This window comes from Anser anser, assembly GCF_964211835.1.
Source record: "Anser anser genome assembly, chromosome: 7".
NCBI lineage: Eukaryota > Metazoa > Chordata > Aves > Anseriformes > Anatidae > Anser > Anser anser.
The window spans coordinates 33,533,545-33,555,687 of record NC_139727.1 but is presented as its reverse complement, the minus strand read 5'-3'; the positions used below and the strand labels follow the sequence as shown (position 1 = coordinate 33,555,687).

The 22,143-nt window shown below is 33.6% G+C and overlaps 1 protein-coding gene across 26 annotated transcripts in view; it reads right to left on the bottom strand.

The window, feature by feature from the left end:
* The window catches only part of ATRNL1 (attractin like 1), a 519,713-nt gene that overhangs the window by 281,526 nt on the left and 216,044 nt on the right, over window positions 1-22,143 (bottom strand). For 21 of the 26 annotated variants that reach the window (XM_083844108.1, XM_083844135.1, XM_083844109.1 and 18 more), the window contains 3 exons: window positions 5,962-6,056; window positions 5,246-5,324; window positions 3,912-4,069 (listed from right to left, as the gene is read on the bottom strand). In XM_083844108.1, coding sequence (XP_083700234.1) covers window positions 3,912-4,069; window positions 5,246-5,324; window positions 5,962-6,056 — 332 coding nt within the window. Of the gene's footprint in view, window positions 1-25; window positions 2,989-3,911; window positions 4,070-5,245; window positions 5,325-5,961; window positions 11,413-11,436; window positions 19,244-22,143 lie in introns of those variants that run through there. The other 5 variants (XM_083844122.1, XM_083844118.1, XM_083844124.1 and 2 more) reach the window with 5 other exon arrangements.

Here is a 22,143-nt window from a genome sequence, read left to right as displayed (position 1 = left end):
GAAAAAGAGGAAAAACACGTTACCAGCTTCTTGCCATAAAATTAGTTTCCTGAGACTGAAGAACATACTGTTATTATTAATATTAGCATAGCTGTCAGAAGCCCAAGCTTTATGATTGCTGACTACTTCAGGGATCCGTGACCATTATTAGGGGTGCTGGCTAAGTCTAAGTTACCATTTTAAAATAAATGCTACCGTCTTCAAATTCCATTACCAGTGGAGTTTGAATTATATCTACTCTCAAAATAATATATATATATATATATATATATATAAAAATGAGCAGAAGCAAGTGATGTTTTGGTGGTGGTGTTTTTTTTGTTTGTTTGTTTTTTTTGTTTCTTGTTTGTTTGTTTGTTTTCCCATATACTCTGTTCACAAATCTAGCCAATTTAAGATGACTGCATTTTCTGATGGGGTCCTATTTAACAGAGAGACAAAACATCGGCACACCGTAAGGGTAGGGACTGTAAAAGATGTGTTACTCATAGAACTCAGACTGTCAAACACAGGGAGGATGAATCTGGATGAAAAATTATGTCCTATTACTTGGACTCTTGAACCCTCTTATAACAAAGATATTTTATACAGACATCTTCTGAAAGATGTATAAACTACTGTTGTCTATGAAAGCCTGTAACAGCTAAGCTTACGTGTCATCCATATTTTCCAATCCACTTCTGCATTACAAGAAATGGAGATGTGTGGCGTACTCTTCCAATAATTCAACAGGAAAATATCCAAAATTTGTGTGCCAGTATAGAACGACTACTGACTTCTGAGAAAAAAATGGTGGCTGTCCATGTTGCACCTGATAACAGCTCTATTTGTGGAAACAGCTCTTAGCTGAAGATGTCCTATATCACCATTTTTCCAATGATCACTTATGCAGCTTTGCCATATTTCTGCTTCTCCTTTGATGTCAAGGACAAAAAGATCTTATAGCTAAATAAAATGCTTTTAGCATCAGGAAATTTAAATGCATTTTCCCAAGTGTTGCAGAGAAACAGTGTTATTGAGAAAGCACCCAGCTGTGTCCCTCCAGCCATTATGGATGGAAGAGAGGGGCACTGAGTAATGGGAACATAGAGCATAATTTTACAAAGAAAATACTTCTTTAAAGAGAGCAGAACTTCATGCATAGTTTCTACATAGTTTCAATGAGAGCAGAACTTCATACATAGTTTCTACATAGTTTCAATGACTCATAAGTAATTCTCTGTCACCTAGTGCTGAAGAGCTTGGATTCTGAGGTCATTAGGCTTACCAGTGACAAAACTAAAATGGGTCACTGGGTAGTTGCTGATTGAGAGTTATCTCAGACCAACACATCTTCAGGAAGTTACTGCATGGACACAACCTTCACATATCCTTTTTTTCAGAGTCAGAAAATCACATTTCAAAAGAGGATATTTTGTGTTAGGATCACCAGGGATTTATTAAAGTTTAGAAAAAGAGTCAAAAATTGCTGAATAGATAACACATAATAGAAGTACTTTAGGAAGTAACTGTAAGCCCTTGATCCAAATAAATAACTACATGCTGGGATGCACAGTTTTCTTTCTTGTACATGTAAAAATATTGAAGAGAACTGAATGTAAAAATGGACATAGTATAGGTGACTTGGACAGGAATACAGTTCCTTCTGCTATAGAAAATGCAATAGTAAGTGGAGTAATTTTAGCACCCAAAGCCAAACCTTCACAGTGAAAGACATAAATAATCTTAACTCCAGTGCCAACATAGCAGTCATAAAAGAAGAGTGGTGAAATTCATATGAGCACAGTTTGAAATATCAATTACAAGGGAAGCAAGGTCACGATTTCTGCTTCCTTAAGAACTCATTCTTTACATAATCTATTCTTTACAAATCACAAGGAATAGTGTAGATACAGGGGACTGGTACTCAGATTGTATATGAATCATGTTAGATGTGCTGAAGAGAGTGTTTAGCCCTCTGCTAAAGTACTCTGTAAAGGCATATGTTATCTTACTTATTCATACGAACAAAATACCTCTCATGAAAGCTGCAATAATTTCCTTAACTCTTACAGGATTAAATGAAAACTTTAGTGGTGAATTGATATAAAATATCACTATGCTTTTAACCAACATGTTATGACCAATGCAGCACAACTGCAGTCATCGAAAGAACTGCAGCACAAACAGTTCAGAGTCTAGACCAATTGTGCACAGGCCAGCATCCTGTGATATCCAAACCCCTTCACAGGAACACAGGACTAGCTGTCTAATCACCACAGAAACATAAAGGTGGCTAATTCAGGAACATTAATTTTCAAATGGTCTAGAAGTTCTTCAGAGACCACCTAGAATAGTTCCCCATTCCTAACCAGAACTCTAATCCATCATCATTATCTCGAACCTCCCAAAGAGCCCTGTCACATCATAAAAGTAACATCATTTATGTAAGGATTATCATCCTCTAAATGGATGTTCTCTGATATGGTAATAGACATTGCAACCACCTTTGCATATAGTGAACGTGAAATCTACTCACAGATGTAGATGTAAAAGGTCATTGGTATGAGAATTGTGAGGTGATGCAGTACTAGTCTTGGAAATTAGAACCTCTGGATAGGAACAACCCATTACTTCCTTCTCTTAATCTTAAATCCTAAGATCCTAAGGCCAATTGATTTAAAAAAAAAAATCTTTTATATACAGAATCATAAACTTTACATAGAAAACTAAATTAGTGTTCTCTGAAAAGTTCCCTACTCCATTTATCTTTTGAAAACCTTATCTGTTTACAGTGCACCTAATAATAAATTAATGGGGGTAACATGAACTTCACTTATTTCCTTGTAGAAGAACAAATCACAGCATGAAAACGTTGAAGGATAAATAATAATCTTGTCAATTTAGGAAGGCAAATGCAGAGGATAATATTACAATCCGGAAACATTGTTTCTGTAGCTGAAGCTTAGCATTCTTTTTCCTCAGCATAAAATTGAAGTGAACTCATTTCTAGGTGGAAGAAGTTTTTAAAGAGAAATTAACAGGACAGAAGATGAATGTAATACTCAAGCACCATCACCTGAGACCAATGAATTTCCATATGCCTCAAAAATAAATATATATAAAAAAGAAAAAAAACTGAGGTTTTGAAGTTCTACAAATTTATCTTTGGACACCTTGTAACATATTTACAGCTAACTTTCACATCTGATTGTGAAAAGCCTAGCTATAGCCAAAACCTGGTCATCCACATTAAAAACACCTGATTGATGCAGGGGACACAGTCTTTACAAATGCAGCGATAGTAATGGTAATTAAATGGTAATTAAAAATATTGCTAGAACTTCTGGCAAAAAATACATCACTGTATCAATTTTTTTTAGTCTGCCACACATTCCAGAAAATACTAAAAAAAATGATTTCAATAAAGTCAAAGAATAAAAATTCCAACCACATACACCTAATATTAACTCTGAAGTTTGTAATGTTGCAGTGCAATGCAGACATTAAACCTTTTAAGATAGTCAGAGGCTAAGAAAGTTAATGATTACAAATAAATATCTAGGTACGTATATACATAGATACTTGTATGTCATCACATCACATGATGACATACAAGTTTCTGTGTACAAACATTTGTTTTTTTTATGTACACATTGAAAGGCATAAGACATATCACAAATTTACATGTATGTTCAATAATGTTAACTTCAGACTTAAAACTGACAGTCTAAAGTCTATCTCATTTGAGAAAGGAAGAAAAAAGCCTCTCAACCTCCAAAAGTACAAACATCATAATGTAACTCCTCTACAAAGAAAACACTATGTAATGTTATGTAAATAATACTATTTTTACAATTTCTTTACAAGTGAAATTTGACTTCAATGCAGAGCTGTCTACATCTCCATAAGCACAAAACAATTGTACTAACCTGTATTTTGATTGGCCATGAAAAATTACTGACATAGACATAGAAAGTGATGTTTGGGTTGCTCCGAAAGTTAAATTTTTCGCAAGAAAAGCTGTCTCTGTATTCCTTAATATTAGCCTTAGAAACAACAGGAATCTCTTCTCCAGATATTGTTCCTGCTAAAAAAAACAACAACATGTATATATATATATATGTTATATATATATATGTATGTGTATATATATATATATACACACACATGACAAACATTAGTCATCATAAAAGGGGTGAAAGTAAACTGGCACAGGAAACAGATTCTTGAATTGCTTTTAGTGTCTGCATTATACAACTTTAATCACACTTTATTACAGTTTACATGGTACAACAGCTATGTTTCATATATGTAAAGAGAATTTATGAAAACTTACTCTGGTTTCAAATAATCATGAATGAAACATAAAATTGATAGAATTTACATGAACTTTAGAATAAAGTTATTATGGTCAGCTAAACAGCTAATATAGTGTATTCTAGTAATTTATATTCCATTTCAATAAAAACTCATAGGTTCCTGTTGACTAAATTAAAATAAAGGAATAAATAAAATTTGCAAACTGTGATATGTTAAGTTATAGAATACAATACAGAAATAAAATACAGAATAAAATACAGAAATACATCTATGAAGAAATTTATGAGTTGATGCAAGACTCTGAACCTTCTTTAAATAGGTTTTTATTTTTTACTTTAGTACAATTTCATTGAAGCATCATGCTTCTCCTTGGATGTATTTTCAGAAAGTCAATAGAACCAATTCGAGAAACTGTCTAAATAAAGATTTTCTTCCTTCCTATTAAAACAAAAAGGAGTAATGGGGCTGAAAGTTGGAGAAAAATAGATAAGCAGCTCCTTTTATCAGCATACACAGACGAACTTTATTGTTTGATATCAATGTTAAGGTTAATAATTAAATTTTTAGCTTGAACACTGAAACAAAGAAATTAAAATCTCAGTCTCTACAGTAGTTAAGGAAGCAATTTATCTTAATTAAAATCACAGCATTTCATAACACTGTCATTTAAAAAAATTAAATAGACTACAAGCTTTTCCTACCAAAGTCATTTTAATTGAATAGGAGAGAAAGTTAACATATTAATGAAGCTTTGTTCAAATTGCAAATTATCATCTGAGTTTTAAATAATATAATTAATAATGGCATAATGATAATGGAAAAAGAATACATTTTGTAAAGTTTTATTATCAAAATTAGCAACAAAGAGACAATTGGGTTAAAACAGCATAAGGGATCATGAAATCATACGGGAAAAAGACATCATACCAAAATTCACCCTTACCTGTAGAGCCAATAGACCATGTAATATTGAGGTTGAAGTTGTTTGATGCATTAATTGATATATCCAAATTTTTATTTGACTGGATACAAAAAACAAGATACGTTGAAGTTAACAAAATATATCAGAATGTATTTGAATATAGATCCAGTGCACAGTAACAAATACAGGCTTCCAATCATCTACCATTTTTCAGTTAAAACAGACACACTAATATACAGTCTTCCAAGACAAAGGCAATTGTCTCTTTTGCTTTGATAAGGATAGGTCACAAGTAAGAATATTCACCAGTTATCTTTTCAGATTGCGAACCACATAGTGAAATAATTGTCTTTGCAAAACTAAAGAAAAAAATGCATGGCATAAAATACATTTTGATTACAATTCATAAACGATCTTTTTCATCTACTAATAAACATTCCTTAACTGAAGGGTATGCTTCTTTAATTCATCTCAGAAAGATATTAGAACTTGTCATTCATGGGAACAATAATAAAATAAACCAGCTGATAAACTTTTGCAGTTGATCTGTGCTCGTCGATCTAGCATTTAGAAATTTTTCTCACCAAATGCACACGAATATTTTCAGTTTCCAAAAAGATCTGAAATATTTCTAATATCTTATAGGCACTTGACAGACTTTTCATTATGATAAAATATAATGGAAATCTCAGTCATGACTCTTCAAAGCTTGTCTAAAGTTAATCATATTTTCTTACCTGCTCTGGATTTGCTATGAAGTTTATGGCAGTGTGATGGCGATCATCCTCTTGTAATAAGCTGAAGGTAAACTGGTAATCAATCAAAAGGCTGTCTGTGGGCAAAACAGAATGCAGAAATAAAATAGATTCAAGTGTGCATATATTAATAAAATGTTATGCAAGCACTTAGAAATTCACTGTTCACTTTTATTTTAAAAAGCACAGGGTAATCTAAAAGTCAGAAGTATTCATATGACATTTGTACTACAAATTTTTCCTTCAAACTATTAAAGAAACAGAGGCAAGAAAACTGCCATGCTGTTTCTATCTGTTCCATTTCTGTCACTCAACATCAACAGTACCCCTCAATGGCCACCTCAAGTTGGCTTAAGTACAGAAGGGAGAAAGGACCGAAGCCATGCTTAACCCTTCCTGAAATGACAATAAAATGATTGCAAACAGTTGGAAGACAGAGATTTTGAGCCAGCCCACGGTGTTCCTGAAGACGGAGGAATTAAATTACGTCTTAGCTGGGTTATAGCTCTAGAAACAACTGTAAAGGAACTTTCTGGAGATGTGGGCTGCATTTGTCAGGGTGAAGTAGGTTTCCAGCACCTCCGTAATGCAAGAAAAAGACCCCATCAACAGGGATTACTATCGCTGAAATTCATAGAGGGGTCATGGAGAGTCCCAGAATACATTGTTCAGGGCAATCAGACAGTCAAGAATCACCAGAGCTCTCAGAGAGTTATTATATAAATATATTATATTTATTATATAAATTGTACTGCAGTTTAATAATCCTTGTGCAACAGGAAGCAGAGGTGGGTAGGGTGGATCTTGAATGCTCTGTTAAAGGGCCAGATATCTTCAGATCTAAGAGAACTCTTTGACCAATATGGCCCTGCAAAGATCAAAAGATTCCAGCTTTTCCTCTATTATGGCAAATAAGGAGGTGCCTTATAAGTGTAAATTTACATGATTCAGATTAGTATTTTCTATGTGCGAAAATATGATTAGACCAAAATTATCTTAGACGTTAAATCCTAGTGAATAATTCTGATGCCCTATTTTAATCCCTCTCCTGATAAGATTGTACTAGCCACCAACACTACACTAGCAGAGCATTACAAATAATAATAAAAAAGTGATCATAAAAACAAAATCAGTAAATACAAAGAGTGACAGATTAAGTCAAAAGCAGAATAAAGCAGTGTCAGCCTTTTGTTGGACTCAATAGCGTGCTTACTGCTGACAATCACCTTTTCTGCTGCAACACATCATCTGAAAACATACACTCTTGTATCCCATGGGAAGTCTGACACAGAAGGAGAAAAAAAACTTACTGATCAATGAAGTGTGAATACAGCCCAATGTATTGTCCTAATAATTGAAGAAAATGCTAACTATTTTTTTCAGAGTATGGAAAGAAAATAAGAGAACTACATGAAAGGAATTACAGTCACCACATTTCAATTAATCAAATAAAAATAAATTAATTTTATTACCAAACAAATGCCTTAGACAATGAGTTTTGGTTAGGTATTTGAAAGCTTATGAAGGTGAAAGATGAATATATATTATTTTTTAAATAATCATTTATTGATACTACTCTACACTTCTATGACTATGCAAATAAAATTAAGAAAGCTTCAGTGACTTTATTAGTGACAATGTAACATATCTTTGTAGTAAGATTATTATTATTATGCCTATTACACAGTAACAGGACAACAAAAGATAGGAAGTAGAGACTGATCCCTATTAAAGGGATTAATAAATCCTTTCATAATCACAACTAGTAAGGCCAAAGGCCTGCAATAATTTGTAAATATGTTAAAATCTGACTTGGTTAACCTGGGGATCCATGAAATACAAATAACTGCTTTAGCACAGATCTTTGCAAATTGTTGTAAATATATTGTGGACTAGTACCACAGCACACACTTCCACAGAAATTCTGGCTACTACAAAGGCTACATGCAAGTAGGCCTTCAGGACATGGTACGGTTGATTTCTCACAATATAGAGCAAATTTTTAAATGCCATGGTTTTCCTCTAAGCCTAGGTTGTGCCCTCTCAGAGATGCAGAATGTCAGCCAAAAACCAACAGTGATATATGTTTAAGACATCATAAGACAAAACCAAGATTAGAAACATGACTCCTGTCACCCAGCCATTAAAAAAAAAAGAAGCACTTAAGTTTAAAAACTTAAAAGTTATTTAATCTCAAAAAAAACAAATCCTTTTTTTTTTCCTGTTTTTAAACAAATTAACTAACTAAAAGCAACAACAACAAAACACGCCCCTCTGTTTCACATGCTAAAAGCCAAGGAGTTAGGAACACATTTTTCAAAAACTGCAGGGAAGGCTCTTCCAATGATAAAAGATGTTAAACTAGAGAGATCGCCATAACTTTACCATCTGTAACCTCTCCCTCCCCCCCCCCTTTTTTTTAGTCACTAAACAATTGAAATAATAAATCATGAAAAACAGAGTTGGTTATGCATAGCATCTTTTACACTCAAGATGTCCCAAAAAATTTTATGGAGCTATTGATTAGCAATCACTCCATTACTAGTATCAAAGACAGTTATATATCCCATGCAGTAGCCGTTATCTCCTTTGTACTACACAGACAACACCACCTGTGATTCTCAAAAAGAGTTCTAAGAGTAGATACACAGACCTTACTCTGTGATCCTTCAAAGGTGCCATAGCACCTTTCACTTACGGCAAGCCAGCCTTATAAAGTGGGAAGAGATTTCCACTATTCAGAAAGAGCACATTTCTGAGTACTAATGAATACAAATTATGAAGTTTTTATTTCACAGAGACCTGCAACAAAGAGGGCAACAAATCATCAGACCTATCTTGGCCACAAAGTGGATGCTTGCGAAGTAGAACTATGTATCTCTTCACAGATGATTCAAATTCAGGGAAGATACCTGGAATGTACAAGACTTGACCATGACAAAGAGCACTGCCTATCGCAGTTGCATGACTCAAGAGTGAAAATGAAAGAGATGATACTACGAAAACACTCCTTTACATCTTTCTGAGGACTGCAAAAGTATGTTGAAGAAGTTTCTTTTTCCTCACAGCTTGGAGAAAGGTTTATTTTCATAGTGAGGATTCTTCTGGTTAGCCAAAACTTTGAGCAAGATTTGCCCGGATCTATTCCTTCAATCAAACATCCCACATACCTGTATGGCTCTAAAGCTAGATTTTATTAGAGTAGAAATTGGAAGAACTAATTTAAGAGGAAATTCAAAGTGAGAGTAGAAATTAAAAGGGACTGTAAAGAAGTCACTCCTCTACCTATTGCATCTGCATCTTATTCTAATTCCTCCCTCTCCTCTAGGTTTCACCTTCTCTAGACAACGGGCAGAACAAACAACTTTCCTTTGCACTGCCAAGCCCCATCCTGAACATAAAACCTAATAAATAATCTATGTTAATGCTGTGTAAACGCACATAAACTAAGCAGTTACTCAGTACATCACACCACGTTTCCCAATTCATAGTGCCATTCAGTCTAGACAGCTTATCTTGTAAATATATACAAAATTTAAAGTGAAATTTAATTGTATAAGTATGACTTGTTCTGAATAGTTAAATGTACAAACAACTAAATGGATAATAGCCGTTTATAACACACTTAAATAGTTATGTAAAGTACATTCAGTACATACTGTTGACATATAGTTCCATGTATTTAATGTCAGGAATTTAGAGAAGCCTGAGATTTTACTCCATATATTTTTCTTTCTCCTGTAAACTTTGATCAAGCCGACCATAAGTATTTTTACCCTTTAGACAAACATGAGACATTTCATAAGTGTTTCTGTTTATAAAGACACACTCACATATAACAGATTGCTTCAATCAGGAAATAAATCTATCACAGCTATACAGAAATTAAGAAATCTCACTGCATTTACATTGTAGCACAGGATGAAAACAAAAGCACAATACAAATAGTAAACGCAATCACCTGCTATATAAGCAACACCTGATAAAAGCAATATTATAATTTTCATCTGGCTGATCTATATAAACAACAAGGTTCCAAGTCTTTTCAAAATCTGATGAGCACTGAAACTAAAATAAACAAATGCAACCAACATTTCTGTAAGAGATAGAATTCAAAATATTATCAATGAGCATTAAGTTTCAGAACTTAAACATACAAGTTAATAGAATGATTTCAGTGAATTATAAAAGAAAATGCTTGACTCTCCAGAAGTACAACTGATACGCTATTTTGTTTTGATGGTGGTTTCATTTTTCCGTAAGAAAAAATGGAGTTACATTTATTAGTTTTTCTTAAGATATCTTTATTTTCACATATCTTTTTACATATGGATTTACACTTGATGATTTAAACAGAAATTAATTTTTAAAAATCTAGACAATGAATCCCACCTTTGTTCAAAACACATTTCCTCAATCTAGATTTAATTCTCAGCACGTTTTTAATTCACAAAGTGTTAATTAGCTATAATGATTTTCTAAAGACAGCAGGTAGTTAACTATGTTGACCACTGCATAGATTCTCCTCAGAACTATGGAAAAATGTTAACGACATTACAGAATGACTGTTGCATTCTTTTATTTTTAAAAAGGGAACAAAAAGAATTTACCTGAACCATATCAACTTTCTAACAGTTATCTGTTTTTCTAAACAGCTCCAGTCTTTTGGAAATACTATACAGTAGACTGTTTCATTTTAGTTTTAGATTGTTTCAGTACAATGTTAATATCCAACTTCTCTTTTTCTTTTTTTTTGCCATCAATATCCTTCATGCTTACATTTTCACACACAATATTTTTGAAGTAAAAATAAATAAAAATAATTGGTTTTTTTTGAATGTATGTTTAGAGTTTCCCCACACCAATGGGTGAGAGAAAGTCACTGAGACATTATCACACAACAGAAGTAATCCCACCACTTCGAGCTGTGAAATGATTGTAAAATGCCTAGCATGTTTGGTCTGCAGTCCAGACCTTCACCTCAAATCTGATATAAGATACAGGTGACTCAAGTGCCAGGCAGAAAGAATTTAAACAGCCACATACTAGGGTATCACCCGTAACTCCCCCTGAACTTCAGTGTCTAAATGTTCAGGAAATATTCCTGACAGAAAAGTTCTTGAGGACCTAGAAATCTCCTACACAAACACATCGAGCCCACATCCCACCACCACATGCTGTATTTTGAATCTAAAATCTTGAGTCAAAGCTTCTCAAGCAGCCAGCCCAGTACTCAGCTTTGAAGCTCAGCTTCTGCAGAGTTCAGCCACTACAGTGCTGCAGCACAACCTCCTCTTCAGAGATCTCACCATGTTGCACACTCCCTTCTTGTTGGTAGTATTAAAACCAGCTCTTCCCATTTTTGCTTAGCAAGTTGTGTGTCACTGTCATCTTAGTGTAGGCAAGGGAGGAGCAGCAGCAGGACTCAAATCTCTAGGGAAAAAGGATTCAGTTTGCACACCCATGGAAAGAGGCAATAGGAAGTCAAATGACGCAGGCACTCAGCAGGCAGAGGGGAGTCTTACAGTCTAATTTCTGTTCCCAAGCCCACTCCTTCATTCTGTATTAAAAAATCCTTGAATAGATGAAGATTGAATAATAAAATAGAAAAAGAATGTTGGGAGATAAGACCACAATACAATCCTGACATCAACGGTCAAATGTAACAAGGACTTATGGTTATTGAGCCTTTTCCTACCTCTATTTTGAAGTTTCCAAAGCCATTTACTGCTTTCACAGTCAAAAGAAATTATTAAACTCACGTCAAAATGTCAGTAATGAGCACATGTGAGAAGACAACAATAATTAGGCAAAGTCACTCAATTAAATGAGAAAATAAAATTTTAAAGCAATAGTATAATCCTAATATTGCTGTTAATTTTCAAGACAATGTTCTCTTTCCAAACGCCATAACTTCCAACATGGCTAATATGGCTTAATATGGGAGTTTTATGCTCACATCCAACAGGGAATGGGCCTATTCTGATACTCGAGCTTTTATGTTAAAAGAAAACTGTGTTTTCTAAAATGCCAGATTGTTTCCAAAAGAACAAAGGCTGGATAGAAACATTTAGATATTTTAGTGAAGTTTTACTTCACTGTTTCTGAGTGCCGCTAAAACCCTCTAAGAATATATAATTATGATATTATTTGAGAAAATGGATATGTGTAATGTAACTTAGTGATAAAGTTATGTACCAAAAGGTATGCTAAAGAGGAATATCAAGACTGTAAAATGAACCACTACAATCAAGGTTGCCTGTAAATTATTTTTGGGTGAGCGCTCACTTAATGGGCAGCTATTCAGCACTTTGTTCTATGCTCAGTACTCAGTGCTGGGCCCATGCCTCATTTACTACACACTACACAAACCCTCTTCTAAAGACCGAATTAATTTTTAATGTGGCTTTCTATAGTATTCATCACTATCATTTTCTGAGTTCTTCAGAAAAGTTAATGAATTTGTTATAACATTACTGTGAGATGAGCAGGCACTATTAGTCCCATTTTATAGGGCAGGAAATGAAACAAAAGAGACCAAGGACAAAAATATCTATTAATTGTGAGTTGCCAATCCAAAACACTTAGAAGTTTAATTTTTCATAATATTTCAAATTATATAACACTACATATGATCATTCTTATTTTGCAGCTCCTTCCATCACTCACTGTGATTCTTTCAACTTTTGCAACATAATAGGAAAGGAACATACACATTCATCTACATGATCACTGATTTCTACCTCACGAACAGTTCCACTCTGTGTATTGTGGAGGGGAAGAGGAAAGAGTATATAGCCATGATATTAAAAATTGTATAATACTGCCCTACTAAAAAAGCAAATCAAAAATAATCATGCTAATGACCTTTATTCTTCTACTTTACTGGCATCCACTGCCTATGTAGCACATTTCAGTACGGGAATTTTATTAAGTAACTTTAAGAATCAGGCTGGAGTAAATTCTAGGAAATTGCTTTTCTTTTTGAGTTGCTTCTCCCTTTCCCCAGGTCCTTCCAATAAAGCACCCCAGTTCACTTCTGCCAGCAGGGAGAAAAGAATGAACCTGAGTTCCCAGCAAGGGAGCAAAATATATACAACTCAACACAATCATGGGTCTTGTAACTTTTTATTTTCAGTATTTTGACCCCCAAAATTAAAGTTTTGGGAAAGTTCTAAGTCAAAAGTACTGCAGTACATAACATACAGCCATAGAGTGTGCTACCAGACCCACACATAACAAAGCCTAGTGCCTTTCAATGCAACTGTCTGATTCATTCCATTGTCCTTATCTGTCATTCTCTGCCTCATTTTCACTGTTATACTAAAATGTTGATGTCCAACATTGCTTCTCCATTGTGACAAAAAGTCATGTTCTATAAATGTTGAGGATCATTTGATTTTCACCTGATCAATGACTGATTTTCCATACTTTTTCCTGATAACTTATAATCACAATTAAAGCGTGCTGAAAAGCATGCTAAGGGACACCAAAAGCTGCCAGAGCAACCTTACTTCAGAGGGAATCCCTATAGCCAACTTGAAATTATGGTGGATAGATAGTCACTGAATTTGTAGTAAGAGATGATACACCTGTAAGAGTGGTAAGAGTGGTAGCCACGAAACATAAAATCAAAATGTTTACTAGCAAAGGATGGGTAACAAAAATATGTGAAACCTCTTAATTCACTAAATAAATGTCTGGCCTACTCACAACTATGTACATATTAATAAAAACTTTTAAGATCACAGTTAAGAAACTATATTTCAACCATTCATTCCCGCCAGTAACATTATTTCAATATCTTCTTTAAAGTAAAAGGCAAACAGGCAATTACATGCCTGAATTGGTACATTTTCATGATAATTTTGCATGACCAAATTACACTAATATTATGAAAAGAAACCCCATAAAATACTACTGTTCTATTTTTTATTTCTTGAAATCACCTTTAATGTTAGAGTTTGAACACTCCCCCAACCCACCATGACTGCAACATCACAGTCATTCTACCCACATTTTTCTATTTAGGGAACTCTCTATTCATGGTGATTCTAGAAGTTATACTCTAACCTCTTCATTGTACAAACTGTTTGCCTCTCTCCTGCTCTTCCAAAGTGACTGCTCTCTATTTTCACTGAGAGTTTGTTGAGAACGGTTCTATTTATATTCATCTTTGTCAGCAAAAATGTTGCTTTGGAAACCAAGTTCCATTATCAAATGCTATAAATCAAGTTCATTTGTGACCAAAATAAGTTCCACTTATATTACATCAAAGTTAGGGGGTTACCACCAGACCTATTTTCAGTCAGGATAATTGTTTTGAACTTTCAGAGCAGCTGTCTGATTCATTCCATCATCTGCATTGAACAGTCATCCACTGCCTCATTTTCATTGTTATATTAAAATATGTTGGTGTCCAACATTGCTTGTCCATTGTGACAAAAGAAAAAGTCATTTACTGTGAAGTCTTTACTATGAAATAGCAAAATTTGCATTTTTTGCTATACATAATGAGAGTGGAATGAGTTTTATAAACCTCTAGCAATTACTATTTATATGCCTCTTTCCATGTAGAGAGGTTGTGTGACAATGAATTTCACAGAAGTTCAAAGTCTTAAAAAACATACAGCAACAACAAATCTGTGTTTCTTTTTAAAAAGATGAACTAGGCTAAAAAGCCAACAAAAAGACATAGGAACTACTGTCATAACCAGCAAATTGGGTAACTAAATATTATTTTAAACACAAATTGTTTCTCCTACAATATTTTTTTTTTGGAAAGGCATAGTAAGCTGTCAATTTTGATCCTAACAGAGGGCCACATACAGAAAAATCTGATCTGTGTTAAAATTTTACTCAATTAAATGTTGCTAATAGTCTAGGCTCACTCTACCTTAACTAAAACTTTCTGAAGAAAATGGATGTTTTTCTAAGACAGATATTCTCAACAAGGAGGATGAGTAATCCTTGATTCTCTACTGGCTATAGAAAGACCTAGAAGGCTAATTAAGTCTGGACATAGGTTTTAAAATGTAATTGTTGTAGGAGTAATTACATAGGTATGTAAATGTTATGGTAAGCAAGGAAAGACTTGTTACTGAAATCTAAAAGCTGAGGAACGGTTATAATTACCTTGGTTTCTTTAAGCATAGAGTTTAAAATGATCCATTTTTTTTTAAACCCCAGACCACAGCTAAATCTCAATTTTTTCACACACCTTTCACCGAAGTCTTAACTGAAAAGATTACAACAACTGATGGACTTTCTAGAGACAGCTGCAGACCCTTTAAAAGTTCTACACAGCACCATGGTCAACAAACAGAGTTTGGAAAGCAATGAACTAGAGAACTATGAACAAAGTATTAGAAAAATAAGTAACAACAAGGAAGAGTAAGTGTATCAATTGACAGTTCTTTACAAAACAGTTTTAGAGAAAAGTTCTAGATTTCTCTAATTATGGTGTATTTTAAAGCCCATGCCACAGGTATTATGTCTAGTCAAAAATGTAAGTATTATTACTTGATAGTAAGGACTGCTCTGTAAATGATCTTCTGTTTTGTCACAATGGGCAATCTTTTTTATATCTTAATTCTTGCAATATTCTTGAAGTGTTATAAAAATGGGAGAGAGCAAAGTACAAAAAGAAAACCAAGAAAATATATCTCACATAAAAAGGGAAGACATTCCAACTTATTTCTATCTTAAATTTTTTTTGTGATCTAGATGCTTTGGATGCTTTAAAACATTTCCATTAATGTTCTAATTAACATGAAAAATTACTTTGCAAAATATTAGCATCAATGATCTCTAACTTGAGTCTAATTTTTCTTTAGATACATAGTTCACACACATTGAAAAGGTCTCTGATTTGCTCTTCTGACAACTGAAATGGAACATCTACGAAAATACAAAATTAAATTATTTTTTAAGTTTATTTTTATTGCCAAAGAAGGATGTTTCTTGTCAAGGTTATTTTAAGCCTTGCTCTTATTATGTTCAGTGTATTATATAATCCCTATAAACAAGGTACTTTGTTTCCTTTTAGAAATAAAGGTATTTTTATTTTTAAAATGAATCAATGCCCATAAAACTACTTCAGGCATGTCAAATATGCAAAAAAATACTTAAAGAACTGTGCATGCTTTTGTAAATCTACATGCCCAAGTTTTCATACAACTTCAGTACATATTTTCATACAATCACTTTTACTTGGATTATTAGCATAGTTTCTGTCCTGGCTCTTCAATAATTCAATGCAGACCTCAGCAATTAAAAAGTAACCTCTGGTTGATCAGGCATTACAGGGAGACAGAACATGTACTTTGCAAAATGGCTATAAATATACACAGATAAGTAGGTACTCCTTTAATATCTCAACATTTTCAAAATTTTTTCTCCATTTTTCTCATTATCTAGCTGAACTTTGCTTAAGAAGCCTTAAATCTACAGTCTCAAATGTCAGAACGTACTCCACATTGCTCAACTCTACATGATTTGTACAAAACACACAATGTAAATTGAAAGTTGAGATGTTTCAACTTTGCTGATATTCTTTACTGTTTCTCAAACAATTTTAACGTGTTAGTTCCGAAGACTAAAATCCCTTACAGTAAATGAATCCAGACCACTTTCTGCAAAATTGTAGTTTATACTGAACAGAAATGCATGTTGTATACCTCAATGTCCAGTCTCCTGTATTTTAATGTCCTGAATTGCAGCAAGTGTTTGTATTGTAAAAAATGCTCTGCTAAAGCACCATATTTGCACAACGGACAGCAGAATACTTTTGCATTAGAACTTTGAAAAGAAGATGCAAGATAACACCTTTTCATTTAAAATAAGATCAGGTATACTTAAAGTAAAATCTGCTGATTTAAATAATAAAATTCTTACTGTTTTTGGCTCATGCAAGGAATTGAGTGCCGATTCAGCAAAAAACATTGATGGAATATTAAAATTTCAATCATTTATAAATGAGATTACATAGCTGCAATCATCTAGTCTGCACAGCTTTTAAATAGGAAGAAATACCTCAACTCTTGTTAGAGAGTACAGGCTAACAAGAAGAAATAAATCCAGATTCTTTTCCTCGCTCCCCGTGAGTTTAGCTTGTAGGGTTGACAATTAAGTACAAAAAATAATAAAATGTTTGCTTAAGCTAATTAAATGGAAATGATAGAAGGAGGGAAAATGGACCCTGAAATGCTGTTTTTTCTGAACCCCAAAGCAGTGACCTAGTCTTCAGAGGAGATTTATTCTTTGCCTCAGAGAGGGAACCTTGGCCACTGTGGCAGGACTCACCAACTCCTTTCTGAAATAACTTCCAATACTTAATTTCCACCTCAAACAACTGTCTGACATTAAAAGTAATACTGTATTTTCTTAGCGCTATTTTTTTCTGTAAAACAGAAACTGGCTACAGCTGTGTTTTCATTAATTTAGGACACTTTTGGCCACGGAACAAAAGTATTGCTACTCAAAATGAACCAATGGAATAAAACTCTTCTCATGTATTGTTTTGTCAGATGAGTAGCTCCTACAGAACAATTTCCTTTTTTTTTTTTTTTTCAAAGATATCAGATACTGACTTTTTAACACAGGTCTTCTAGGAACTGGATTACCATGCAAAAATGAACATCAAACTACAATGAATACTATGACAGACTGTTTGCTCTTGCTATTTGAAAACCACTGACCATGCATATCACTTACATGATCCTATCATGCGGAGCAATCCATTACAACGAACATGAGCGAAGTAACATATTTGCATGATGAAATTTTACAACATCTTCCTCATCGGAATTTATTTTTTTCTTTCCATTATTTAGTCTACTGTTCATTTTAATAATGACCTTTCTTCATCTTATCTTTCATTAGCCGTTCCTAAAGCCTAATTCCTAAAGTTCTAACACTTCAAAATCTGTCTAGCCTTATTTTCATAAAACTATATATAAGTGGTATTCATTTCTACTCAAGACTAGCATTCTGAAATCGTAACTTCATTGACAAAGAATAAAAAAGTGTGATTTTTGCCCTTTTAAGATTTTTCTGCTCACATTTTTCACAGCTTGTTGTTTCTCCAAAATTATTCTAATGGCCGTGACACTCCCTTAAGGGGGTAACACAGTAGAGCATATTCATTTACTCATAAAAGTAAATATAAAAGGACAAATCAAATATATATACATATTACTTTTCTACCAGTGTATCTTCATACTCCCTGACAGAGACATTTTTCAAATTTCCCTTAACGTCTTGTTTGCTATTGTTTCTATTTTGCTAATGTGTATTGCTGCACTTTGACCTCATGCAGTTTGCTCTTCCATTTTATATCAGCATTACCATTTATATCAAGTGACTAGTAAATTACACTTTATTGTCAATGGGTTATATTTCCAGGATGTATTTTGAAACAATATTTACAATTCAAGCTGAGAAAAAGTGACAAACTAATAATAAGGTCTCACAGATTACTTTACAATATGCTGAAATTGAGCTGAGTTAGCCAAAGTCAAACTTGACAATATCCATATTTTAACATAATATAAATTTTCTTAAAGTTGATAAAATCCAAGGTTTTACTGTTTTCTTGAAGCAGAAGTGACCCTCTATTTACATGATCAGAGCTTTTCACCCATATACCCTTTAACGACTTCACACTAGTAATTCCAAAGCAGAAAATATTACTAAATATTCTCTTGATTTTTACAAACGTGTGCTAAGATTAGGTGGTTCAAGACTCAAGATATCTGAATAACATACCTAGTGATAAGAAGACAGTTGCATTAGGTGCTCAGCCTGTTATAATGAAAGACACTAAGCTATCCTTAACAGTTCATATTTGCCAGTGGTGAAAAATACTCCGCTGGCGTAGACAAGTTACCACATCTTTCAAAGAACACCCAAAGGAACTAACAGAAATTCTGCTACAAACCATAAACCCCTTTCCCGTTGAAGTCGGGTTTTGTTTTTGTTTTTCTTCCTATTTCGATTGCTTCAAGATTTTACTACAGATCTTACCTCAAAGTCCCTCTGATCAAGAATTCTCTTTTCCCTGGGAAGTCAGCACTGGAAGCAATTCAACTGTAAACCCATCACAAAGGTAAAAGAGCTGGTTTTCCCTTCACTGACAGAAGGTAAACTAAAGAAACACTGATGGATCCTTTCCTATTCCATTTGCTTCCTACAACTTCAGGCTTGGGTACCTGAGGGGCTTCCCAGGTGTTTGAGCAGTGGCAGTCCCCATCTTTGTGGACATCTTAGGAAAAACAAATACAAACACAGCACACTGTAAGGATTCAAAAATAGCCATCCCTGTGAATCCCAGGTCAATACAGAGACTATGTAGAACATTGTGTATATGCAGATCTTTGCATCAGTTTCCTTCTGATTCAAAAAACCGTTTCATTCGTGGGCTAGAGTCTCCTACAATGAAAAGTATTTCTTCTGAATGAGTTCTCCAAGCCAGTCTCCCTCACAGATGTCCTGCCAAGTTTTTCAAAATTTAGATTTTTATAAATAATAATGTTTCACATTATTACATATTAATTAATTGCAATAGTACTTATTATATTTAAAATATAATAATATTAAAATATTATAGTACCCATGGAACAGACAATTAGGTGATAAAGTCTAATTTGGAATTTTATTTGCATACCTTTCTGTTTATCTATTATTCTCTTCTGCTTAGGACTTAGAAAGATAGCTCGTCCAGGGTAGTGGCCATCTTTATTTGACTAAAGGTAGTCTAAACAAACAGTGTTTCAAAACAAATAGTCACTACAGTAAAATGATCTACTTTATCAAACGTCACATAAATAGTACATGCAAGGAGATGCCAGCTAGTAAATGCACTGATGCATTAAAGCTATCAAAGAAAGAAAATAATCCTTATTTTAAAAATATAGTGTGATTTCTGAAACAGATAAACAAAGAAAATCCCCCATATATATATATTTATATATTTAACATATATATATATAAATGAAGGATTCATCTATTCACAGTAAAGTCTGCAGATGACTGGCAACAAAACTGTTTCTTTAGCCTGACCAAAAAAACTACAAGCCAACCTAGAATTTGGCAAATGAGTATGCAGAGCCTGGGGTGAGATCATGATACTTTATTAGGAGCTTAAGAATCTTGGTGTGGTTATTGTTTTAATTCCCTGGAAGGAAACAATTTGTGTGGTTATTCTAGCTCAGGGCAAAGACTCTTTATCTGTTGTGTTGCTCTTTATATGTTCTCAGTCAGTAGGTTTGTTGAGAGTAATCTTTTCTCAAATTACCTAGAAACATCTGAGTTGAAGTAAAACGTTCCACAAGAATCTTGAAACACTAAGATTTCTTTTTAAATAGAACTTATTAAAGACAATGATAGGCATTATTGGTACTGTATTTATAAATAATAAAAATTGGCTCATTCTGTATCAAAGTCAATCAGTGCTAGGTATAATCAGTGGAACTAGTTATTTTAAGTCAAGCATGACAGCTTTACAATTGCAATATGTAGCTAGTTTAAATTAATGCTGTCCTAAAAGGAAACGTGAATTCTACAAATCAGTAGTGAAGAATCTAACTGCTGGTAGATATCAATTCAACTAAAACATACACATTTTCAGTAGCTAAAATTTATTGTTTCTGCCCTTCAAGTTTCAACATAATTTTTAAATACCTGGAAAATCTCTGTTAACAGTTTTAATAAAAGTGCTACTTGCTATTTATCTTCTAAAATACTCTCCTTGGAATGTTCTTGAGTTTAATCATTTTCTGTGTATAGCAAGTCTGCCATCTAGTGCTTTATGGCCACCTCTAGAAGATATTTTATTTCAGGCTTTTTTTTTTTAATTATTTTTTAATAAAGGATATCATGCTCTAAGTTCGTGAATGCATATACATGCATGTGCATATACACACACACTGCTTAAAAATCACATTTTGTCTTGCTGACAGGTTGCATTACATGTTTCAACAGCTACTCAGGTCTATTTGTATCTGTAGTGTACAGCCATCTTATAATTGTGCTCACTGACTGTGAGAGCTACTCACAGACTAAGAGCAACCAGAGCTAAGTGTCATTCCAGATCTACCACCCACCTACCCCTAGAACAATTCTCTTCAGATGCTGCTTATGTCTGTGCTGTCAATCAACTCTTCTATGAAGATGACGACCTAGTTTTCGACCCCTTCATTGTGCCAGATTATGGCAAAGCAGGTTGACCACATAGAAAATTTGGTATAGCATTTAAAAAGGTTTCTTTCAACAGTTTTGTTCCCTCACCTCCTTTTTTTTAAATTACATTACAAATACCATAATTTTGTAACTGCTACTGAAAATTGTCCTATATTAGAACTTTGACTATAAAGTCAGAAAAAAAAATAAAGAAAAATAAGCAGATTCAAATAGTAATGACTGGGTCTGAAATGTATTTTGACAACATAAACAAGGATGTGTTATATTACCCTTTTGGCTTGAGACATTATCGAACTGAAGTTTCTAAAAAGTAATTAGAGGTAAAATGCTGCAATAAATTACTTACTTTTAAAATATATTCTCTATATCAAAGCATCTTTCTAGTTAGCACTATCACAAAAAAAAAGTCAGGAAAAATATAAACACCTCTAAAGGAATACCAGCGCTTTTACTCCAAAGTCCAGATATCAAAAAGTAATTAAGACTTGTCTTCATTTTTTATCAAGTGACATGAATTTTAAATGAATGGACGTTTTGGATATGAGAAGACATATAAGGGATATAAGAAACAAGAGTTTGTTTTTGTTTTAGGTACCCCTCACTTTGTGTAACAATGTCACTTAAAAGATTCAAAATTAAAATTCTATTTCATAAAAGAGTAGGAATAATGGTAAGGACCAGCACCTTTCTTTATTTTGCCCTTTTTGAAGCCCTGAGGTATCAGCAGTAATGGGGCTACTGCAGCTCCAGGACTGCAACAGAATCCTTACAAGGTTCTACAGCCAGAAGCAAAATTCCCTTCTTCCTCCTCAGCTCCCTACACAGATACCAGATTTTATCTTAAGAGCTTTCTCTGAATACACACTTCATGCTTCCTCACCAATTTCAGATATGAAAGTATCATTCCTCATCTTGGTAAGTTGCTGGTATACTGAGAGAATTGCATATTACTATCCTTTCTGT